Raw genomic sequence first — 22,843 nt, 5'->3', positions numbered from 1 at the left:
CTTTAATTTACAGAATCCTCTTTTGTCTATGTGCAAATGTTAAGCATTTAAAATTATGAAGAGGATAATTAAACATCGACACATGGTTAAATCCTGTTAGAACAAAAGGGATAAATAAAATCTAGAAAAAGACATGCGACCGACCCTGACAAAGTGATAAATAAGGAGCCGTTGTTAACATGGAATTATATGTCATCCAAGGAAACTGAAGAATGTGGTTCTAGAACTTATTATTTTAATAAATCAAGATTAAATATAACTAATTAAGATTACTTGTCATAAAACATGTTCAATGTGAGCAGTGTGGGCCATCTAAGCGCCTAATCCTTGTTTGTGTGTGATCACAATGCCGCCACGTGATTAGTGGTGTGAATATCTTATGCCTTATTCAAAACATTATCTTTACTTTGTTGACCAATTAAATTAAAAATAGGTCGATGATATACTATACTTTTAAGTAATACATTAAATAATATCCAGTTCTTTTTTACTAACCGACACGTTAAATTTTATCAACAAAAATAAAAGTGGTATATTAAGTTTTTGTTAAAATTGATTATTTATTTTAACTTTTGAATGAGAAACACTCGTGATCTTAAATTCTTATGTGAAAATAATATAAAATTATGCATCTATCTAAATATTTCAAATTTAATTAATGTGCTCGTAACAGTAAAAAATTAAAAATAAAATCTCCATAGATTTTATTAAATTAAAAATAGATGATCTTTAAAACTCACCAATATTTGAGAATATATTATGTATAAAAATGGCGAAAACTTAATTTCATAGCACCCTAGAACATTTGTCATAGAATAATATCTTAAATTAATTATGTGAATTAAAATAATTTTCTAAAACTACTTACAAAATTTTAAAATATAATAAAAGTTAAACAATTTTTTTTAATATTTACAAGAAGATTAAGAAATTAATTTAAATATTTACAAATTAAAAGAAATGATAGCATAATTAAAAAAAATTCTACGAAATAAAAATTTGAACCAAAAATTTCTCAAAATAAAATAAATGTAACGAAGTATTTAGAGCAAGGAAAAAACTAAATTTTTTACAACCATTTTGCGGAAAATTTAAATAATTATAAGCAAAATGAAATAGTAACGGGTCTAAAAAAAAGTGAAATAAAAATAAACTGAAATACGTGGGCACTTTGACCAAATTGCCTATTTTTTAAAATTGTGATTGATTCTATTAGAGGAGATGAGGAAAATATTTTCAGTATTCCCATAATACTGAAGACTTAGTATAATTTTTATTAAATATGAAAAAAAAAAGTAATATAATCAACATTTTCCATTTTGGCTATTGTACCCCCTTCATTTTCTCCTATTTTTAATAAAGAGTACATATATGCTCACATACAATTTAATGCAAAAAATAAGAGAATCCATTTTTTATTTTTCTTTATTTTTTATCAGTGAATCAAAATAGAATGTTCACATTAATTATTATTTGTATGACTTAGATTGAAATTTGTAAACGAAAATTAATGATCAACATTGAAATATTTAATGTTATTTCGAACTAAAAACAAATTGCATAATATAATATAATATAATAATAGAACATCCATTAGATAGTTGTAATAATTAGATAATCTAGCCGGTGAATTCACTTGAAAAATTAATCAATAATTTAGTTTAAAACATCAATTTTTGTAAATTTGTTTAGTTACCAAATTGGTGATTTGGTGACCTAATCATGTGACGGGTCAAGTTTCCCTTCGATTCTTACTCTAATGGTTTAAGTTATGATTGGTTCATACTGCAGCTCCTGAATTCAGGTACAGAAATAATAAAAATATCATCCTACTCTTTCAAATGTTACAAATATCAATTTTATTTCTCAAAGTTAAAATATACATTAATTTAGTTTATTAATATATATTTAAACATTACTCTCTCTTTTTTGGAGTTACCCAACCCTAATTATCTCTTTGAGACGAATTGGCTCCCTTCGGTATCCCCACGAGCTTCGACTCTTTGAGCCGGCTATGGGATTAATCCGGAGTGCGGGGGAACAGTGATGGCTAAAGGTTCAGCCCCCTCCCCAAGAATGCATTCAGCGGGAATCGAACACATATTCAACCCTACTAACTCAACGCCAAGTTACCAACTGAGCTGCACCCATTGGGTTATATTTAAACATTACTTTAATACATAAATTTATACTTATTTTATATTATGGAGAATTAAATTAACAAAAGAAATTTTAATTTAAGCATTCAATCTTCGAACTATTGAATCCATCGCAAAATATGCGGTTCAAAGGTGTGATCGTCCACCACAGCCATTAACATTCTCATGGCAGTTTCATTTGATTCTCTGACTACAAAAACAGAAAACGCAACAACCTTTTAATCTTATTTTCCCTTATAAGATGGAGACATAGATAAGTATGTGCAATGGCCTCATTAACAATTGGGGAGTGTGAGAATTATAACATATCACGGTTCCACACTGCCACAAATAAATGGGAGGGACCTTTTTCACACGTGTCGACATCGTGGCTGGACATGGAAACCCACTTGCAAATTTTGAGGTAAATTTTATTTTAAAGAAGTGTTGTGCATATAAAATTTAATATTTAAAAAAATCATAATATGCTTTTATAATATATATATATATATATATATATATATATATATGGTAAAATCCTTTATGCAGCCACTTAACGTACAGCAACAGGTGTATAATTTCCCACATTTAATGCTTTCATCCTTTGTATGATTATAATTCCCTGCATTTAATGCTTTCAAGCATATATATAGCAAGTATTTGATTGCTCCGACTACTAAATCATAACCGTACAAAGATGGATCAATGGTGATAAAGGAAGAGAGAGAAAAAGAGAATCATTATCATTCATAGGTGAATCAATTAATATAAGAAAATAAATAAATAAAATGACATAGTTTTGAGGTGAGCGGAGATAAACTTATCTCAAGTTGCCAAAGAAATATTTTTTCCATATATATATTTACGTGGGGCAGGATTCTTTGATACGAGTGTCACACTGTTATAAAATAATAGAAATCATTAAAAAGGCTTTCACCAACGCCTTAAGATTTTGGGTTGAAATGGTTCTTTACATAGAATTAGAGTTTCAATGATCATAAAATCACAAGTTTGATCTTTATTATCCCCACTTGTGGAATTAAATAAACATAAGATAAAATCAAAAAAAAAGTGAACCTATGCAATATCCACGTTTCAAGGGGCTCTTACGTGAGGGGTATGTTAGATAATAATATAAACCATTACAAAAGTCTTATATCTTAAGGTTTTGAGTTAAAATAGTTCTTTACACAAACTAAGAAGTATGTGTGTTCATCAACTGATCCAAACCGATTCAAACCGCAGTAACCGAACCGAAAAACCGATAACCGAAAATTTAAAAACCGAAAAAAATTTGCAAATTTTAATTGGATTGGATCGGTTTTTAGATGGGTTGATGAAAACCGATCCAATCCAAACCGATCCAATATATTAATTCTCCTCTACGTACTTGGGTCTTTATCTAATCATAGCCTAAAAATTTCTAAACCCAAAACCCGTTAACCCATCAACTAAACTCAAGAAAAAATCTAGTCATATCTTATCAACTAAATTTTATCTTCGTAGAGCTTCATATCTCATTGCAAAAAAAAACAAACAAACTATATTATAGTTTACTAATACTTTTGTATTTCAAAAAAAAAAAAATTTACAAAGCCAATATATACAATATATACAAAGATGTTATTTGCACAATAATCATAAAATAAATTTTAGGATTTTAAGAAAATCGAAAACCGATCCAATCCAAACCGAAAAAAATTGAATTGGATCGGATCGGATTTGAAAAAAAATTCAAACCGAATGAATGATTATATAATCAAACCGAAGAGATTGGATCAGATAATTTTTGCTTCCAAAACCGATTCAATCCAGACCGCGAACACCCATACTAAGAAGCATGATATCGTGTCCAAGGATTATATATATATATATATATATATATATATATATATATATATATATATTTTTTTTATACATATAAAGAATCAATGTAATCATTCTTGTAAACTAACAAGGAAGCATGAGTGGATGTGCATAAACCTTAGACTTTTTAATATTGATATGATATGATATGAATTTGTGCTCAACAGAAGGAACATACATGCGTATGAATTAGAATTGTGGTAATAAGTCAGAATTAGAACTTGGGCAGTGTCAAAGTCGTGTTGCGTAGATATAGAGGGAAAGTTAAAGGTATTAAGTAATTAGCATATGGAGTTTCATGAATTGACCAGGTTAGGGTTGGGTATGCTGTGAATGGAAGTGTACCTGCCCGTGATAATTGAAGGGGTCCTAATTTAAATTTTTAAATTAGCAAAAGCATCAAACAAGTTCCCTTCCTCACAAAAACAGTCATGTCATTGACCAAAGGAGCATCTGAGTGTAGTAAAATTCCTAATCAAGCAAAACAGCCAGCTTGTTCGCTTTGAAAAAAATTTCCTTGTTGATTGGTTACCAGATAGGACAAAGCATATTGGACAATAGATGCCAACATTATTGAGTGGCTTTATTGATATTAGTGCAATGCAAACTGGCTCCAGATGTTGATGTTTGAAACCACCAGCACAGAATTATTTAAACTTTATTAACCTCTTTTTCTATCTGATTATATAAATAAACAAATAGTAACATTAAGTATTAGGCCTAACCTATAATATTTACAAATTTCGTGATGTAAGACTTTAAACAGTGTGACTTCACGTAGTGGGTGTATATATAATTATATATGTTAAGTAAACTTGCCTTACGTGAGAAAAGACATGTAAAATTAGTCACGGCACGGAACCAAAGAGGGTCACCTTTGAGCTCTTAATTATGGTGATCAAATGCATTTGCGGCTTTGCTTTTTAGTTTTTACCATAATAAAGATCGAGTATTGGAGGGTTGCTTGCTAATGTTACTACTTTCTAATAATGGAGTAGTGTTTGGTAAGAATGATGTGAATCCTCAAGCAATCACGAATGATGAAAGTGTTCTTCATCACACCTTGTTTTTTTTTTTTAAGTTTCACCCCATTCAGAATCCAATATGGTGCGGTCCAACTCTACTTGCTTTGTTGAGGAGTGTTATTTAAAATATAAAATAAAAAATTGACCATAACATTTTGAATAATTGGAAGTAATAATTTAGAAATTATATATATCATTTTCAAGAGAACAGTAATCTGTCCCAAAAAAAAAAACAATTTCAAGGAGAAATAAAAGTGTGAACTATAATAAGTTTGGTACCAAACAATGTTGGAGAAATATTAAAAACTATTGATGTACATTCATTTACCAACTTAAGCTTTAAGGTAAAATAACTATTTTATATAATATAAAATTCTATGTGATTACAAGTTCGATCAGTGGCAGAGCCACATGTAGTCTGAGTGTGGTCTCGGCTCGGATTAAATTTTAACAAATTGTACTTATTATATATAATTATATAATTAATTATAATTTAGTCCGGATTAAAATTGTAATTTGGCCCACGCTATAATTTGTAATTTGGCCCTATGTAAAACTTAAAATCTTTTTTGTGAAAGATTTGGATAAGTTGTATTAGGTTATTTGTCTAATTTTCACGTGTATAAAATAAATAAATTATTTTTAGTAAAATTTAAAAATATTAAATAAAATTATAACTCTTCTTAGTGCTACTTGCTCAGGTATTATGTATTTAATATAATTTAAAAATATTATGATATGAACTAACTAAAATTAAAAAAAAAAATTCACATATAATTTTTTGGCCCAAGCTCAAATTGGAGCCCGGCTCCGCCACTGAGTTCGATCATCATCACCCCATTTTATGCTGGAATTAATTTTGCACAAGATAAAAAATATTAGCTTGTGCAATATTTATATATCTAGTTCAAACAACTTTTGCGCGAAAAAATATGTAATAAAAATATAAAAACCTAGACCTTCACTTACCTAGAAATAATTGCTTTAGACCCGTGCCCACGAGAGAGTGGTTCCTTTGTGAATGGTGAATAGGTGTCGTTTCTGGTGTTACTGCATGGAGTGTTGTTGTTTTCTTCCTTACTTGTCTGAGGGCCTATGCGAGTAGGGATACCCTTTGATTTTGATTACTGACGACCTCGGCTTAATTTGGTCCAAAATGCACCAGTCTTGTCTATTTTTCTGACCGAATGCATGCAATTGAAGCGATGTAGTTGCATGATTTGAACTTGACGAATTAAAAGCTTACAAGTACGGAACACCATCGTATGAGAAATTTATAACACATTTCAGTATCAAATGCTTCAAATTTTAGGCCACAATATTCAGGATTGTATTAAAAATGACAAATATACTGGAATGTCTAACTTATACTACTATGAAAATGCCACGTATCAAAAATTTCCTAGATATTTATTTCGTAAAGCAATTCCAAAAAATTTGATGTTGAAAAATAATCGTTGATAATTGGGCTTGAAGCCCCTCCTCCGACTTAGTCTCAACTATGAAATGCACAACATTAGTCATTAGTGTGAGTTCTGACATGAGTTGATATTTTGGCATCGTAATTAAGTAATCAGGGGCCTACAGTAGTATAGGTTCATGGATTGGAATGATGGACATTATTTCATGCACCTGCAAGCCCAAAAGCTCTTCAATTTTGTCTCATTCACTTGATCTACTCCAATCTCCATAATTGCCATGGAACACAAAATAGTAGGAAGGTTGTTTGAGTTTTTGTACTGTAGCAATCAATAAATCATTATATTGTTTCTTTGGTAGAATCGATAAGGGTATGCACATTGCAATCATAAAAACAGCTTGTGATTTATTTGTACTTAAATTATTTATTTTGTATTTGAAATAACATAATTAAGATTTTACTGTTAGGATAAGATCAACTAAGAGGATTTGAATATGTTGTTATATTTAATGAAATGGCTGATAGCCAATATATACACAAGTCGGTTATACAGAATCAAGGAGGATCAACTAGAATAAAGTATATTGTTCAACAAACTATACATGGAATAATAACAAACTATTCTTGCTAAAAACTAGGACTTAGTTGCTAAAGGATAAGATCAAAGGTGATCTTCTCCTAACACGCCCCCTCAAGTTGGAGCATGAAGTGACGAAATGCCCAACTTGCTGCGAAGAAAACTGAATTGCTTCATGCCAAGCGGTTTGGTAAATATGTCTGCGAGTTGCTGATCTGTACGAACGTAGGTAGTAGTGATTGTATTGCTGAGAACATGATCGCGTACAAAATGACAATCAATCTCTATATGTTTGGTACGTTCGTGGAAAACTGGATTAGCAGCTATTTGCATGGCAGATTGGTTATCACAGTGCAACTGCATAGGGTGTGAATGTGGAACATCAAGCGAGTCCAGAAACGATTTGATCCATAACAACTCAGCTGTAGCTGCTGCCATTGAACGATACTCAGCTTCAGCGGAGGAGCGAGACACTGTAGGTTGCTTCTTTGTTTTCCAAGAGATAGGAGAAGTACCCAACATGATAAAATAACCAGTAACTGATCGACGGGTGAGTGGACAGCTAGCCCAATCCGAATCAGAATATCCACGAAGAAGGAGATCATTGTCGGATCGAAGGAGTAAACCTTGGCCAGGATCAGTTTTGATGTACCTTAAAACGCGGATGACAGCATCATATTGAGCAATAGTAGGATTTTGCATGGACTGGGAAAGAACATGAACGGAGTAACTTAACTCAGGTCTAGTAATTGTCAAGTAAACCAAACGTCCTATGAGTCTTCTGTAACGTGCGGGATCCGAGAATGGAGGACTTTCTGTAACTGCAAGCTTATGATTTGTTTCGAGAGGGAAGGCATATGGTTTGCACGCAAGGAGACCAGCGTCTTCCAATATGTCGAGAGCGTACTTTCGTTGGCTCAGAAAAAGACCTGATGGACCGTGAGCTATTTCGATGCCAAGAAAATATTTAAGGATCCCCAAATCCTTGATGTGAAAGCATGACTGGAGAAAGACCTTGACATCGGTGCATAAGGCATCATTGTCGCTCGTTAGAATAATGTCATCAACGTAGATGAGAAGAGCAACAAAGTGGCCATCTTTGTGTAAGGTGAATAGGGTGTAATCTGCCTTGGATTGGATGAAGCCATATGATTCAATGGAAGACCGCAACTTAGCAAACCAATTGCGAGGGGACTGCCGCAAACCGTAGAGAGATTTACGTAAGCGACATACTTGATGTGGTTTGTGATGATTGAAACCTTGTGGAACGCGCATGTAAACTTCTTCGGTAAGGTCTCCGTGTAGAAAGGCATTCGTAACATCCAACTGGTATAGGTGCCATGATTTGGCAGCAGCTACCGCAAGAAGTGTTCGGACACTCACCATTTTGGCTACAGGAGCATATGTATCGAAGTATTCTTCTCCAGCTATTTGATTGTTACCGGCAATGACCAACCGTGCTTTGAATCTCTCCACTGTACCATTTGAGTTGTACTTAATGCGGTATACTCACTTGCATGGAATGGCACGTTTTCCTGGTGGCAAAGAAGTGAGTTCCCACGTGTGATTTTGTTCAAGGGCATCTATTTCTTTTCGCATTGCTACACGCCACCTTTCATCAGTTACAGCATCCTTGAATGTTTTTGGTTCAACACCAGAAGAAATGGCAGCAAGGAATTGTTGATGTTTGGGAGAGAATCTAGAACAAGAAACAAAGTTAGCAATAGGATAAGCCATACCTGAGGAAGGACTGGAAGAAGTAGAAGAAGCTAGTGGATTATGTGCGATGACTTTGGAGCATTCGAAATCTTGGAGATATGATGGAGGACGGCGAGAACGGTGACCACGCCCCAAAGGTGCAGATGGATGTGTGACTTCTGGGGGCTGTTCTTGTCGGATAGAAAGCTCATTGGAGACAGTAGGGGCAGATTCGGGCTGAGCCTGTTCAACAGGGAGAGTGTCTTCAATTAAAGGGACAGGGTTGGTAACAACTTGGGAATCAAAGGATGGGCTTTGTGGAGCAAGGGTTGGTTCGGGTGATATGGGGTTATGGGGGTTTGGGTCGTGAGGAATATCAGTGGTAGGAATGACTGTGGTTGGTGCAAAAGGAAAGGTGTTCTCTTCAAATACCACGTCTTTGGATACAAAAACAGTATGTGTTTCAAGGTTATAAAGCCTCCAACCCTTTTTGCCAAAAGGATATCCCAGGAACAGACACCGAGTTGATCAAGCTGCAAACTTGTCCAACGGTTTGGGACGTGGATGAGCATGGCAAAGACATCCGAATATGCGAATATGATCATAGCTGGGTGTGCGGTTGAAAAGACATTCATATGGTGTTTTTCCTTGGAGAAGAGGAGTGGAGGTTCTATTGATTAAATGTACCGCAGTTAGAACACATTCACCCCAAAACTCGATAGGAAGACTAGCTTGAAAGCGTAATGCTCTTGCAACATTCAAAATATGTCTATGTTTCCGTTCAACACGACCATTCTGCTGTGGTGTGTCTACACATGATGTTTGATGTATAATTCCCATATCGGAATAAACCTTGCGGAGATTATGAGCACAAAATTCTGATCCATTGTCGGAGCGTATTATTTTGACCATGGTATTAAACTGATTACGTACCATGAGAAGAAATCGAGTTAAGTATTGAAACGTTTCAGACTTGGTGGTCATTAAATAAACCCAGACGTTTCTGTTATAATCATCCACAATTGTTAAAAAATATCTTGCACCGGTTAGAGAGGTAGTTTGATATAGACCCCAGATATCGCAGTGAATAAGATCAAAGCATGCAGTAGTTTGTTAATATCTTGTATCTGTATAGTTTGGTTAAGATAGTTTGTTTGTTCTCCATATAGTATTGTTACGATAGTATTAGTATTGTTACGATAGTTTGTTATCGTTTGTTTCAGTTTGTTGTCATTTGTATATATAATTAGCTATGTGCCTCAAAACAATACAACACTTATCATTCAATCCTTTCATACTTTTCTATATTTACTAATAAAGTTTAAAAAAAATCCTCTCAAAATCATGCAAATTTAAACATAATCCCGTTTTCATTTTCATGGCCCAGCTTTTATTGTTTCGTTGACATATATTTGTTTGCTTTTATATGGCAGCTTTCTTTTATATAATCAAGACAGAAAATAGTAGAGTCACGTGTCACCTTTGTGTACATTTACTTGACCAGTTGGCTGTTTATGTTTTCATGAATTTTTAGGGAGCGTTTGGTTGAGAATTTTTTTTTAGAATAGTAGGGAAATGAGATAAATAGAGAAATGATTGGAAAGATAGATAAAGTGAGATAGGTACAAAAATGTAAAAAAAAGTTGTTTGGTTGGAAAAAACTTTACTGAGAAAATTAGGTAACTTTATGAAATCAACAGTGCATTAAAAGTCAGATAACCGGTTTTCTGAAAAATCCCACCTTCAAATTGGGTTTCTAAATAGTGCGGATATCTATGTTTCTCATAAATCCAGACAAATTGGATAGATAGGTTTTTGGTAAAAAACGTTGAAACAAACATGGTGTTTCTAAAAGCCATACTTGAGAAAGATAGATATCCCCTAAAAAGCTCCCAACCAAACACTACCTTAAAGGATTCGTAAATAAAAAATAGCTTGAAAAATGGTTACGTCTCTCTCTTATATGATTTTTAAATGAGTGATTGTGATCAAATAACATAATCAATTTTTTACGTAGAGAATCTAAATCTATGTAAATATCATAGTGAATGGCTGAATGCAGTAGTAAATTGATTCGGTAAACCCAAGCCTTTTTGTTTGGCAGATGAGGGTTAAACTTTGAAGCAAATCTGCTTAAGCCTATTCGGGGGCCAGGGAAAATATAATACTATATATCTGTATTCGTTGATCAAAAATTGAATCTTACATATTCCTCTATAATAAATTCCCCCCCCCCCCAAAAAAAAAATATATTGATGATAATATTGAAGGTGAGTGTTATAAGAGTTACTTAAAATTACAGTTATCAAACAAAAATGCAAATCATGTGTCACAGGTTCAGATTGACAACGCATTTCACAGCATAACACAGTTGTTTCCTATTCGAATTTGGCAATCAAATTTTGATCCAACGTTTCGGCCTTCCAGTTTGAAAACGAGAACGATACTACCAGGGAATGGACCTCGATCTTCGAAGTAATTACAAAGAAAAGAAAAGAAAAACAGTAATTTCTTCCATCCGAAAAGTAACTACTACTGAAACAAAAGACCCTTCCAGACCAAGAGACTAATCAAGGATCCTCTCTCGTCCCTCCCCAAAGAACACACAAATACAAGAAGAAAACCATTCACTTATTGAATACAGAAAGAAGCTGCAGCTTTATATCACCTTTTACCAAGGAGTTCGAGGATGAAGCATTCGTAACATGAAATCAAAGTAATGTTTACATGCTTGTGAGCATGAAGAAACATGAATCACTACAAACCCATATTATTTTTCATCTACTTTGTTAAACCAGCAATACCCATTAGGATTACATCAACACCAAAGGCTTGCAAATTGCAAAGAACCGCAAGACTGGAGAAAAAAATGACAGGCCATTGCAGTAAGAGATACAAGCAAAATCAGGCCACTGCAGTCAGGCATGGATGAAATGCAGTACCAGATGCTATCCACTGTCGTTTTCTCCCACGCGGCATCACACACCCAGGAACTTTCAGCCATTCCTTTCTTGCTATGTTGTAAGTAACCAACCGATTCATTTGTTTTGATCTCAAGGACAACATGAGCAAGCTTTTATTCCCCAGGCAAATCATTCTAACGGGCTTCCCATAAAAGTCCAAGCACCATATGTTTGGCATTCTGTCAACCTCCTTCCACAAGAGTGTCATTTTCTGCAGCTCCCATATGCATACACATGTGGCTGCATTCTTCGTGAGCAAACCCACAAGCATGATCTGGTCACCACACTGAGCCAGTGTGTGGTCAGTCAGATGCAATGGAGCTGGGATTATGTACTGTTTCCAAACCCCAGTTGCCATATCATAGGAAACAATCCCTTCTGGATCTGCACGCATGAAGTAAAGTGTGCTGTCAATAGAGACGGATTGTGACCTGAAGTTAAGTGACAATGGCAGCTTCACACCTGCGGGCATGTTTCCTGGACGACTCCAAGAGTTTCTCACTGAGTCAAAAACTTCATATTCTCCATCACAACCCACCCATAGGATCTTGTAGCCTGAACCAGTTGAGTTTCCATTTATTGTCATCCCTACAGCAACTCGAGACCAGACCTTAAATGACCGAGCTGGCAACTCCTTGAAGGATTGAGTCAGTGGATTACAAACATAGAAGTATTGATGACCAATGTCAAGAAAGCAAACTAAACCCCCTGTAGAAGCCACTGGTAAAACAATCGACTTTGTGGGCACTGTTGATATAGCAGGATGACGCCATTTGTTCAAAGAAGGGTCATACATGGCTCCTGTATTCATAGTTCCATGGGATATGGTGTAAAACCATGGATTTTCTTTTGGTACTTGAGCACAATGCTCAGAAAAACTTTGAGAAGTCAGCAAGGAATTCCATTGCCGGCATACAGAGCGGAAACGGAAAAATGTAGCAATGGGAAGTCGTGCAATCACAGACTCAAATAAATCTTCAGGAAAATCTTTCCAAATTTCTTGTTCCATAACCTCAGTTGTACAGGACCTTCCAGATGATTTTCCCCTGCTTCGATCTCTTCGAGGCTTCTTAGTAGGTGGAGACTTTAAAGGCTCAGACATCCTGAAACTATCAGACTTTCCAGCTGACATTACAAGGCCACAAGAGTCATCTCCAGAGCTATCTTCAATGTCAAGGGAGGTCCATCTGTGAAACGGATAAACAAAAATATTCATATGCTTCCAATCATGAAGTAGAAGTAGAACCAACATCATACAAAAACCAGCATGATTCAGAGATAGAAAAGCATAATTGGAAAGCAAATTACAGAACCATGCAACTAAGCTACGATTTGATATTACAGTCCAAATTCAGACTGCACCCACCAAAATTATTGAATAGGGTACACATTTTTTGCAGGGTGGCAGAGGTAAATGTATTCAAAATTTCTTGAATTGTCATAGTATCAATTACACTAAAAAAAGCTATACAAACAATAACAAAAATGAAACTCCATCCTTAGATTACGGAATCAGTACTATTTATACTAAGGGAAATTGCATATAAGCTAAAAGATGACAAAGTAGGTAGTGAGTGGGATGAAATTGCATGTTTCAAGGATTAAAAAAATTTATAAGAATTTTCAAAAAAAAAAAAAGGATTTATAAGAAGCATCAATTAAAGCATGCATTAAAAAAAATGCGCAACCGAAATTGATCTGCAGTCCATATCTGTTTAAGCATATAACTATAGACATTTTCACAACCATCTTTGTAAAAGAAATGCAATTTAACATCACTACATTTAGTGTGTAAATATCTTCATTCTCTAGCATGAGTATCTTATTTTTTGAGTGAGTAAATGAACAGTAGTGCTCAAGAATCCCATGTTCATTTTCATAAGATAAAATCAATTTCTACTACAGTATGGTCCCTCTAAGGCTTTAACTATAATTTGCAAAGGAGTTGATTCATCCTGAGGGATGGTTGCAACGTAAGTAATCACTCTCACAATTCTCTCCATTTCATTTGAACATTCCTTTGTGATGATATGCATCCTCAAAGTCAGAAGCTACTAAAGGATATCTGTTGAACTTTAGCTTGTTGAACCAACAAAGTGGAAATAAATTGGTCCATCTGCTATTTGTCCATCAGAAGCTTTATTTAAATTATTAGTGTTCCCAAGCATCACTCACAAAGTTGCAGAGTCTTTGTGCATTAGGGTTTGCCCTTGCCTTTTTTTTAGTGTTCCAAAGAAACATAATAAAAAAATATGCTTCAAATGGAGCTCCAAGCAACAACTTAGCGTTTTCTCTTATCCTTTTTCTTCTGTTTTGTAAGGAGGAAACAGACTTGAATTTTTACAAAAGAATGACTAAAATATTCATTCAATTATAGCAACTTGACCACATAAGGAGGGTAAGGTGTAAATTGGCAATACAAAACTTCCACACTATGACACAGAAACAATGCACAAAATCCAGAAAATTTCTGTTTATCCAACAATGACTACCAGAACACACACCTGAAACATAGATGTTTGAATATTAATATATGTGATAGTTAAACCAAACAATCAAATAAAAGGACATAATCTGACTATTATCTTTGCAAGGATTGCTTACCGCCAAGTATGATATGAAGACCATTAAGTAAATATTCCTAGCTCTCCTAGTGCAAGAGCAACCATACCAAACATTCTAAAATTATGATGATATTACTCTCTCTCTCTCTCTCTCTCTATATATATATATATATACACACACACACACACGACATGTTATTCTTACACCGATATAAGAATAAGAAATCTTACACTCATAATTGGCCATTAATTCACTTGTATCCAAAAGCTCACCTAACTAAAAAGTCATAGCTATTAGATATAAATGGGAACAACAGCCATGATTGAGAGTGCAACTTATATTGATGTAAAATGATCCTGACCCTATATTTGCTTAAGCATAGTAAACGCTTATAGGAGGCGTTTGGCTCGCGGCATTTTAGAGCTTTCCTATGCAAATGTCAAGAGGATTCTTGAAATGGTACGTTTGGTTTAGTGTGTTTTACTCAGAAAGCCATCGATCTAAGTTGCATGGGTTTCTACATTTTGGCACCGAATCACAGCTTTCTGTACTGTTGAGAAACCGAATTGGGAGGTGGGTTTTTGGAAAAAACTGGTTAAACAACTGTTCATTAAATTGCTTGGCACCCATTATACCCTCTGATTGTGTGGTCAGCAGCATGCCACCGAAATAAAATCTTTAAAATCAGGGTTATTTTGGTAATTTAAGATTATTTTCCCATCTATATCTTACCTCCCACCAAACATACATTTCCTAAAAGTTACCTAATTTTCCCAGTAAAGTTTTTCCTCACCAAACTACTTTTTTCAACATTTCACTATCTATCTCACTTTATCTCACTTTCTTACCATTTCCCTATCAATTCTATTTACCTAGTATTCAAAAAATTTCCCCTCACCCAAACGTTAATGTTAAGAGAAGGAGTTTGCATTGTTCTCCCTGCATGTCTCCTAGTTCTCATTAAATCATTGTATAATATGAAATAATCTAAGTGCATGGTAGGGAAGAACTACCACCAATGGGCTAAGACACACCAACCACAATAATTGAACCAGACACCATATCTTAGACACAAAACCTCCACATCACACTTGAGTTTCCAACACCTATTTCTCTCTTTTCATTCGAACATCTGTTCCAAACCCAAACAAGCCAGAGAACAAGGAGGTCCTCAACCAGTATACGACAAGGAACAATGCAAGAAATATCAAAATTTGTCGGAAAACCAAACACAATATACATATATATTTTTTCCATAACAACAGAGAGAAGCAAATATAGAAGGCAGGAGCATCAATTGTCAGAGAATTACGCAGCAACATCATCATTCATCACACACAGACGATCAACACAAAAATATGATGAAGTGTGTGAATAGTTGCATTTTAGGGTCTCCTTTCCAGAAAGCATGGAATCAAAGATCATAACGAATAGTTAGACTCAACCGCTCAAATCCGACGGTTAACAATTACATAACAGAATGAAACCTAACTTACCTAATCGGTTAATCCGTTTTAAATATTAAAAAAAATTAAAAAAATAAAATTATCATCCAAAATTACAAAAAAGATTCACAAGGAAAAAAAAAAACAGAATATAAGAAAATAAATTACAACGTCCTCGCCCAAGACAGTCTAAAACCTCATTTGAGAAACAAAACAGATCTAAGAGAGAGAGAGAGAGAGAGAGAGGGAAGGACCTGGGGCGTTGTTGAAAGAGAAGTGTGTGATGAGAAGGTTGAAGGATTAAAGAAGAAGGGGAAGAAGAATGATTATGATTATGATTATGATTATGATTATGATGATGATGAGAGTGGTAAGAGTCCAAGAGATGCTGAAGCTGACCGATGAGCTGCTTCAGCATGGCCAGCCCTTCCATGCCCCCAAAACCTCAAATTGCTCTCTCTAAAAAGAAAAAAAGAAAGAAAAAAAAAAAAAAAAAAGGAAGGAAGAAAGAAAAACGCACCACTCTCTCTCCCTCAACACTCTTTCTCTCTCTTATCCTTGTTTTTGTTTGTTACCCACTCTTGTTTTTCCACCTTGGCACATAACGCAACTTTACTCTTCTCCTCCCCTCGTGTGCTGCTACTTTTATTTAAGGGAAATAATATTTTTATGCTCTACATAAGAATATATTATTTTCTTACGCTAATTCGTTTTTCGTGTCAATTAATTTTATTTATTTTTTTTTAATATAAAATATGGGATCTACATTTAACTTCTCTCTACTTTTTTTATCTTCTACAATCCTACAACATAAGAAAACTTAAACCCTTTATTTAATCGTTCGATGCAGATGCTGCCAATTAATAATTCAATATCATGTATCAAAAACTAAATAAATAAATAATTGACTCTCTCTCTCTCTCCTATCATCCTTACCCTTTCACCCCTTCATCTCACCTTTTGAAACTTTGAAAATTAAAGTATATTGAGATTGCAACTCATTCATTTTCATTCCAGAAAAAAAAATTCTTATCATATTCACGTAAAAATAAGTGGATCAATAGGATTGCAACTCATTCAATTTTATATGAATATGAAAGAAATATTTTTACTGCAACAAAAGTTATACGAAAGAAATGTTATACTTATTACTTTTTCTTTTTCTTATTACTAAATCTTAATCATTGATTTTCATCAATCTAATAGTTATAATTTATTAAAAATTAATAATTATTTAATAAGTATCACCTAATAAATTATAACTGTTAAATTGACAAAATCAACAGTTAAGATTTGATAATAAAAGGTAATAAAAAACAAAGATAATGAGTATAACCTTCCTCAAAGCAGAAATATTAAACTTATAAAATTATCTCCTATACACACATAAAAATGTGTTGAGCTTATGTGAAAAGAAGAGAAAAAAAGAAAATATGAGTCTCACACACACTTTTACGTATGTGTAAAATATAAAATTATCTCAAAAACATTAATCTCATATTATTAGCTCCTAATTATAGTTTTAAAATTAATAGAATGAAATTGTGGTTGAAACGTGGCAGGGTGTTGGCACGCAAGAAGTTTCTTGGTTTTAAAAACATGGTTGAATCTTGGAATAGAAATAAAGTGGATAGTTGATGCTTGGAGTATAAATGTGTGATACGGGACTGCACCATGGAGAATATTATGCAAAAGGTAGTTGCACAAATAGGAGTTTACTCGGCACCGAGTTAGGCACCGATTGCACCAAACAGTTATCGTGCCACAAATCGTGGTAACTTTTGTTTGGCGCCAGATCTATTTGCTAATAGTTGCATGTGTTGGTAGTACATGAACTCAGGATGAACTGAGTTTTATAAGAAAATTATTAATTAAAAATTAATTCAAAGTAATAAATTAAAATAAGGATAGATAAATATTAACAATTATTTTTTATGTGAAAAATTCAAAAGGAAAGAAAAATCATGGATCCTAAAATTGAATACTGAAATTCGACGGACAACTCCACTATGAAACTTGCGTATAAAGAGCTCTCTAGTATCCTATTTTTCTAGTCTACCCCTTACACAAATTCTCAACTGTTATCCTAGTTTTTCAGTACGAAATCCTAATCCTATAGGATTCCGAAATCCTATCACACAATGGTTCTTAAGTTACTCATAATTTCCAAGAAAAAGAGACATGTTGAGTTTCTCAGCACAAGAACTGGTATCCAAATTTTCCAAAACAGACCTTCAAAAAGGCTAAGAAGAAATTTACAATTAAATGATTTACCTCTCAGTGCTTCTTTTTCTCAAGCATATAGGTAATCTGAATTTCTATGGAGAAATATTTACTTTGCGAAAGGATAAATGTATGAATGATTGTTCTTGAGAAAAATCTTCAATTAATGCACAAAAATGAATCCTAATATTGAAAATCTAATTCCTTCTTGTATATTCTTCTCTCCTTTCTCTCTTTTGTATTTTCTCCTCACATGAATAATATGCAACGAGTCCTGCTTATAATAGTAACACTTTCTCTCTCCTAAAAGCCCAAAAGGTATAATATTTAAAGAGAGTGATATTTAAAGGTATAATATGCACTAAGTCTAATACGACGTCGTTTTGGGGCGGAAATCATGGTGTTTTATAATTTTAATTTATTTCAGGGTTATTATAGTCGTTATAATTATAATTATTTAATTTTTCAATCCCAAACCGACGTCGTTTTGGGAGTAAATGCAGATAACTTATCTGCAGTAACTACATAAAAAGTGAACCCATATTTAAATTTCAAATCTTTTCCAAAATCTAACCAGAAATTTTTTACCCTTAAATGAAATTTTAAATGTAATTTTCAAAAAGGGATAGATTATTCTGCTTACTCTTATTGTCTACTTTTACCTACCACGTTACCACTCTCAACACCGTTAGATTACAATCTCATCAAACTGTGGAGATTTATGATATAAAATAAACTTTTTTACCCCTTTCTCTTTTCCAGTGCCTTTCACTCTTTCTCTCTCTTCAATGGCACTTCAGCATCAGAAAAAGGTGCAAGCTTTTTTCTTATTTCATCCAACCCAGCCATTTTTACGAGCATTTACATAAAAAAAATTGACCCATATGCCATATTAGGCGTAACATAGAGAGAACAGAGATCATTTCTCCACTTCAAGGTGAAAAACAAGATAAGAAGGAGATAAGTGGATTCGATTTTAAATTTCATCAACAAAGTAGAAACGTTATGTTAATCATAGATTAATTCAAAGGGAGAGATTATTCGTGGTTTTCATTTTTTTGTATTTTTGTGCTTTCTGCCATGTTTAATTATATTAGATTCAAGGAATTTTAAAAATTATACTCATGTCATTAATCATTGCATAGATTTAGATTCAAATATAAATTCAAGTTGTAAATTACGCAAATCAATAGAGAGAAATGGGAGAAGAGAGAAAGAGTGCGGGAGGCAGTGAGGAGAAAGAAAGGGAAAAGGGTTTATTTTATTCTGCAACTCTCCACCATTGGATGAGATTGTAATCTAACAGTGTTGAGAGGAATAGGAAAAGATAGACAAAATAAGAATAGGCAGAAGAATAACCTATCCCTTAATCTTATTTCATAAAATAAAACATGACTATTCATTTGATAATGAATATATATACACACACACACACGTGTAAGCATAACATAGGTTTTTTGGGGCCTTTTCATGTACTAAAGCCCTAGGGACATTTAAATAATAAGAGGAAAACCCAACACTTACAGCCAATCTCGTAACTTAGTTCTGTTAGTCCCAATTGAACTCAATAGGGGTGAATTGAGTTTTATAAAAATAGTTAGCTCATTAAAAATTAACTCAAAGCAATAAATCAAAAGAAGGACAAAGAGATGTTGACACAATAGTTTTTACGTGAAAACCCCCAAAAAACAGGAAAAAACCAGTGGCCCTAATATCGAATATTGAAATTTGACAAGCAACTCCACCGTGAAACTTGAGTACGAGGAGTTCTCTAATATCATAGTTTCATAATCTATCTCTTACACAAATTCTCACATGGTATCCTTAGTTTCCCTTTACGAAATCTTAACCTTTAGGATTTCAAAACTCTATCACATAAGGGTTCTCAAGTCACTATCAACTTCCAAAGAAAAAAGATATGCTGGTATCCCACTTGCCAGCACAAGAATGATTTACAAGTTTCCCAGTATAGACCTTCAAAAAGGTCAAGAAGAATTTTACAATTAAAATGATTTACCTCAGTGCTTTTTTTCCTCAAGCAGATAGGTAATCTGAATTTCTATGAAAAATATTCACTTTGCCAAAAAAAGATAAATGTATTGGTAATTGTTCTTGAGAAAGCTCTTCAATTTATGCACAAGGATAAAATTCCAATCATGAAAATATAATTCTCTCTTCTCCCTCTTGTATTTTTTCTCATCATTTTCTCTCTTGTATTTTCTCCTATAATGAATAACATGCAATGAGCCCTATTTATAATAATAACATTTTATCTCTCCTAAAAGTCCAAAAGATATAAATTTGAAATTTGATGTCTTTTCTAAAAATTAACCAAAAATCTTTTACCTTTAAATAAAATTTTAAATGCAATTTTTAAAAATAAGATTTCTAATTTTTTTCAAATACAAATATGTAAAACTTAAATATCTTATTCTATTGTGCAATACAATTATAATATGAATCTTTGGCAAAGAATATTTTATTTCTCTTATATAAAATTTATCCTAAACTTTACTTATTTCATGCTTTTCTCTCTCTCCAGGATATCATCCATATCTTCTCCAATTTTCATACAATTTTCAATTATCTTGAATACTATTTCATATCAGAATAAACATTATTTTGAAATCTCAAATAATAAGCTAATTAGTAAATCCAAGACAATAAATTGTTATCAATTAAATTAACATTAAATTATTTGTAATCATCAACACATATTTTAAATTAATTAAATAATTGGCGTATAACAAATATCTAACAAGTTCAAGATTGTTAAATCGCAATATGCAGCGTGTATCGTTGGACTGTCTTTTGTATAGTGTATTCTATGTAATGTTGTCATATACAGAGTAATTCTTTTAATATTATTTTCTTACTGAATATATGCGTGTTGTGTTAACAATATTACTACGGCTATGTGATTTAAATTAGAGAAAAATACTTCTGATGTTATGAGAAGTATTTTCTCATGTTGTGATCCTTCGATTTATATGTAAAGTTTTTTTTTTAAGTATGCGGCTTACCACTAATTAAATCACAGTATGAGAAAATATTTTTCATGCAACATAAAAAAGTCAAAGCCTTTCAAATAAATGATATGCCATTTTTATGCAAATTTCTATGATGCAAAATGATTAAAATTGAATTAGAAAATGATTCATGCTCAACATATTTCGGATAGACCATAAGTATTCTTTACGGGAAGCAATTATGTTCGAGCCGAGAATTTCCACATCATGGCAGGATTAGCTCTCTACAAGTTAAATTTTTGTATTCATACCGTCTTGTGGAAGTTTTTTTTTTGGAAATTATTATAATGTAAAAAATCTCTTTTCAAAAAATTAGTCCCACCATGATATAATATTTTTGGGTCAAACATAATTGCCTTCTATAAATAATAAGTTTTATTAATCTCATGTTAAAGGAAATAAGTTATCTCATGTCGAGCTCCACCATCTAAAAAAAAAAGAAAAAAGAAGAAGAAAAGTGACACAATTATCAAAGAGTGTGTAAGAAAGAAACTTCTCACCTATAACATTAGAGTACTTTTTCCCATAAATAATACATCAGTTTTGTCAAAAATAAAATAAAATAACGTATTGTTACGACTTAATTAAAAGTAGCTTACAAAGACTATGTCCCGTGGGTTGGTGCATTTTTGGTTAGCAACACCACAATTCACTTTGGAATCAACGGTTGAAATTCTGCATATGCATCCTTGTGGGCCCTTATTCAACACACACCGCTTGATTGCCCCCATAGCCTTCTTACCCTTTCTCTGCACAATGGTTTTATTAGATTTACTGAAATACCCCTCCAAAGATACTCGATGCCATCCCATTTTTCACTCATTGGTCATAAGTGCCACGCAATAATGAGTGCGGGTAAGTACTAATTATGTTTGCTCACGATTCCCTATTTTTTCTTTAATAACTGATCCACTTTATTTTTATCAAATAAAATTTATAGTAAATATCCTTTTTGGTCCTTAGCAAATTTTACGATGTCCACTTTAATCCTTAGCAAATAAAAAGGCTCATTATGGTCCTAAGAAATTTAAAATGGACCCATTTAATTGAAATCGTGGTTCCTCACAAATTCAAAAAAGCTCATATTAGTCCATCAAAAAGATTAATTTGAGTCCATTTTAAATTTTTTAAGGACTAAGATGAGCTTTTTATTTGCTAGGAATTAAAGCGGGCTTCGTAAAATTTGTTGAAGACCAAAAAATGTATTTACTTTTTTTTAATTGCTATGCAAAATATGGTAAAACCGAAGTTTCTAAACCACCCCAACTTTTTCTTTAATTATATTAAAATGAGAATTGTGTTTTTACACCGGTTAATGCATATCAGGTGTACAAAAAAATACACCATTCCGAATTAAAAAAAAGGACTAAATTAAAATGTAAATAAGTTTAATGTAATTTATAACATAATTTGTTATGATATTTTTTAAATACGAAAAGTTATCATGAATGTCTAATTATAAAATATTATTTAAATTTATCCTTAAAAGTAATATAGTAATAATTTATTAAAATTTAAAGACACCGCCTTTCTTATTTTAACAACAATTTCACTTTAAAAAATAAATTTTGCAACACATACAAATATACAATGCACAACGCTGAACATTTGCAAAGGTTCAAAGCAAGCCCTCAATTGAAGCATTATATGCGTCGATATTCAACAACCTTCAGTGAAAACCAACGGGGAATGGAAATGCAAAAAGAAAATAGAAAAGGAGAAGGAATGGCGGGGAATATGGTTTGCAATTTAAGAAAAATAATTGGGAGAATTTGATAAGGAGATTCATGATGAAAGAGAATGATAAGAAAGAGGTAATACAAAGGTTCTGATTTGAATCTTCTCGTGTACAAAAGTGATCACATGATCACGTTATTTGATCAATTATTTATTT

The 22,843-nt window shown here is 32.9% G+C and overlaps 1 protein-coding gene across 2 annotated transcripts; it reads right to left on the bottom strand.

Moving 5' to 3' along the window:
* Positions 1–11,032: 11,032 nt before the first annotated feature.
* On the bottom strand, positions 11,033–16,268 carry LOC133285465 (F-box only protein 6). Of its 2 annotated transcripts, none has more exons than XM_061482698.1 (2): positions 16,027–16,268; positions 11,033–12,880 (listed from the first exon to the last, which is right to left on the bottom strand). In XM_061482698.1, the coding sequence occupies exons 1-2, from the start codon at positions 16,128–16,130 to the stop codon at positions 11,629–11,631; spliced, it is 1,356 nt and encodes a 451-aa protein (XP_061338682.1). In that variant the 5' UTR covers positions 16,131–16,268; the 3' UTR covers positions 11,033–11,628. The 2 variants fall into 2 exon arrangements, with proteins under 2 accessions (XP_061338682.1, XP_061338681.1); XM_061482697.1 differs by having other exon boundaries at positions 11,035–12,874; positions 15,952–16,268.
* Between the last annotated feature and the right edge of the window lie 6,575 nt (positions 16,269–22,843).

Source organism: Gastrolobium bilobum, unplaced genomic scaffold (assembly GCF_033153095.1).
Source record: "Gastrolobium bilobum isolate Gb01-03AN ecotype WA unplaced genomic scaffold, APGP_CSIRO_Gbil_v1 utg32472, whole genome shotgun sequence".
NCBI lineage: Eukaryota > Viridiplantae > Streptophyta > Magnoliopsida > Fabales > Fabaceae > Gastrolobium > Gastrolobium bilobum.
The sequence above is the reverse complement of the archived record's forward strand: the minus strand, read 5'-3'. Positions and strand labels throughout refer to the sequence as shown.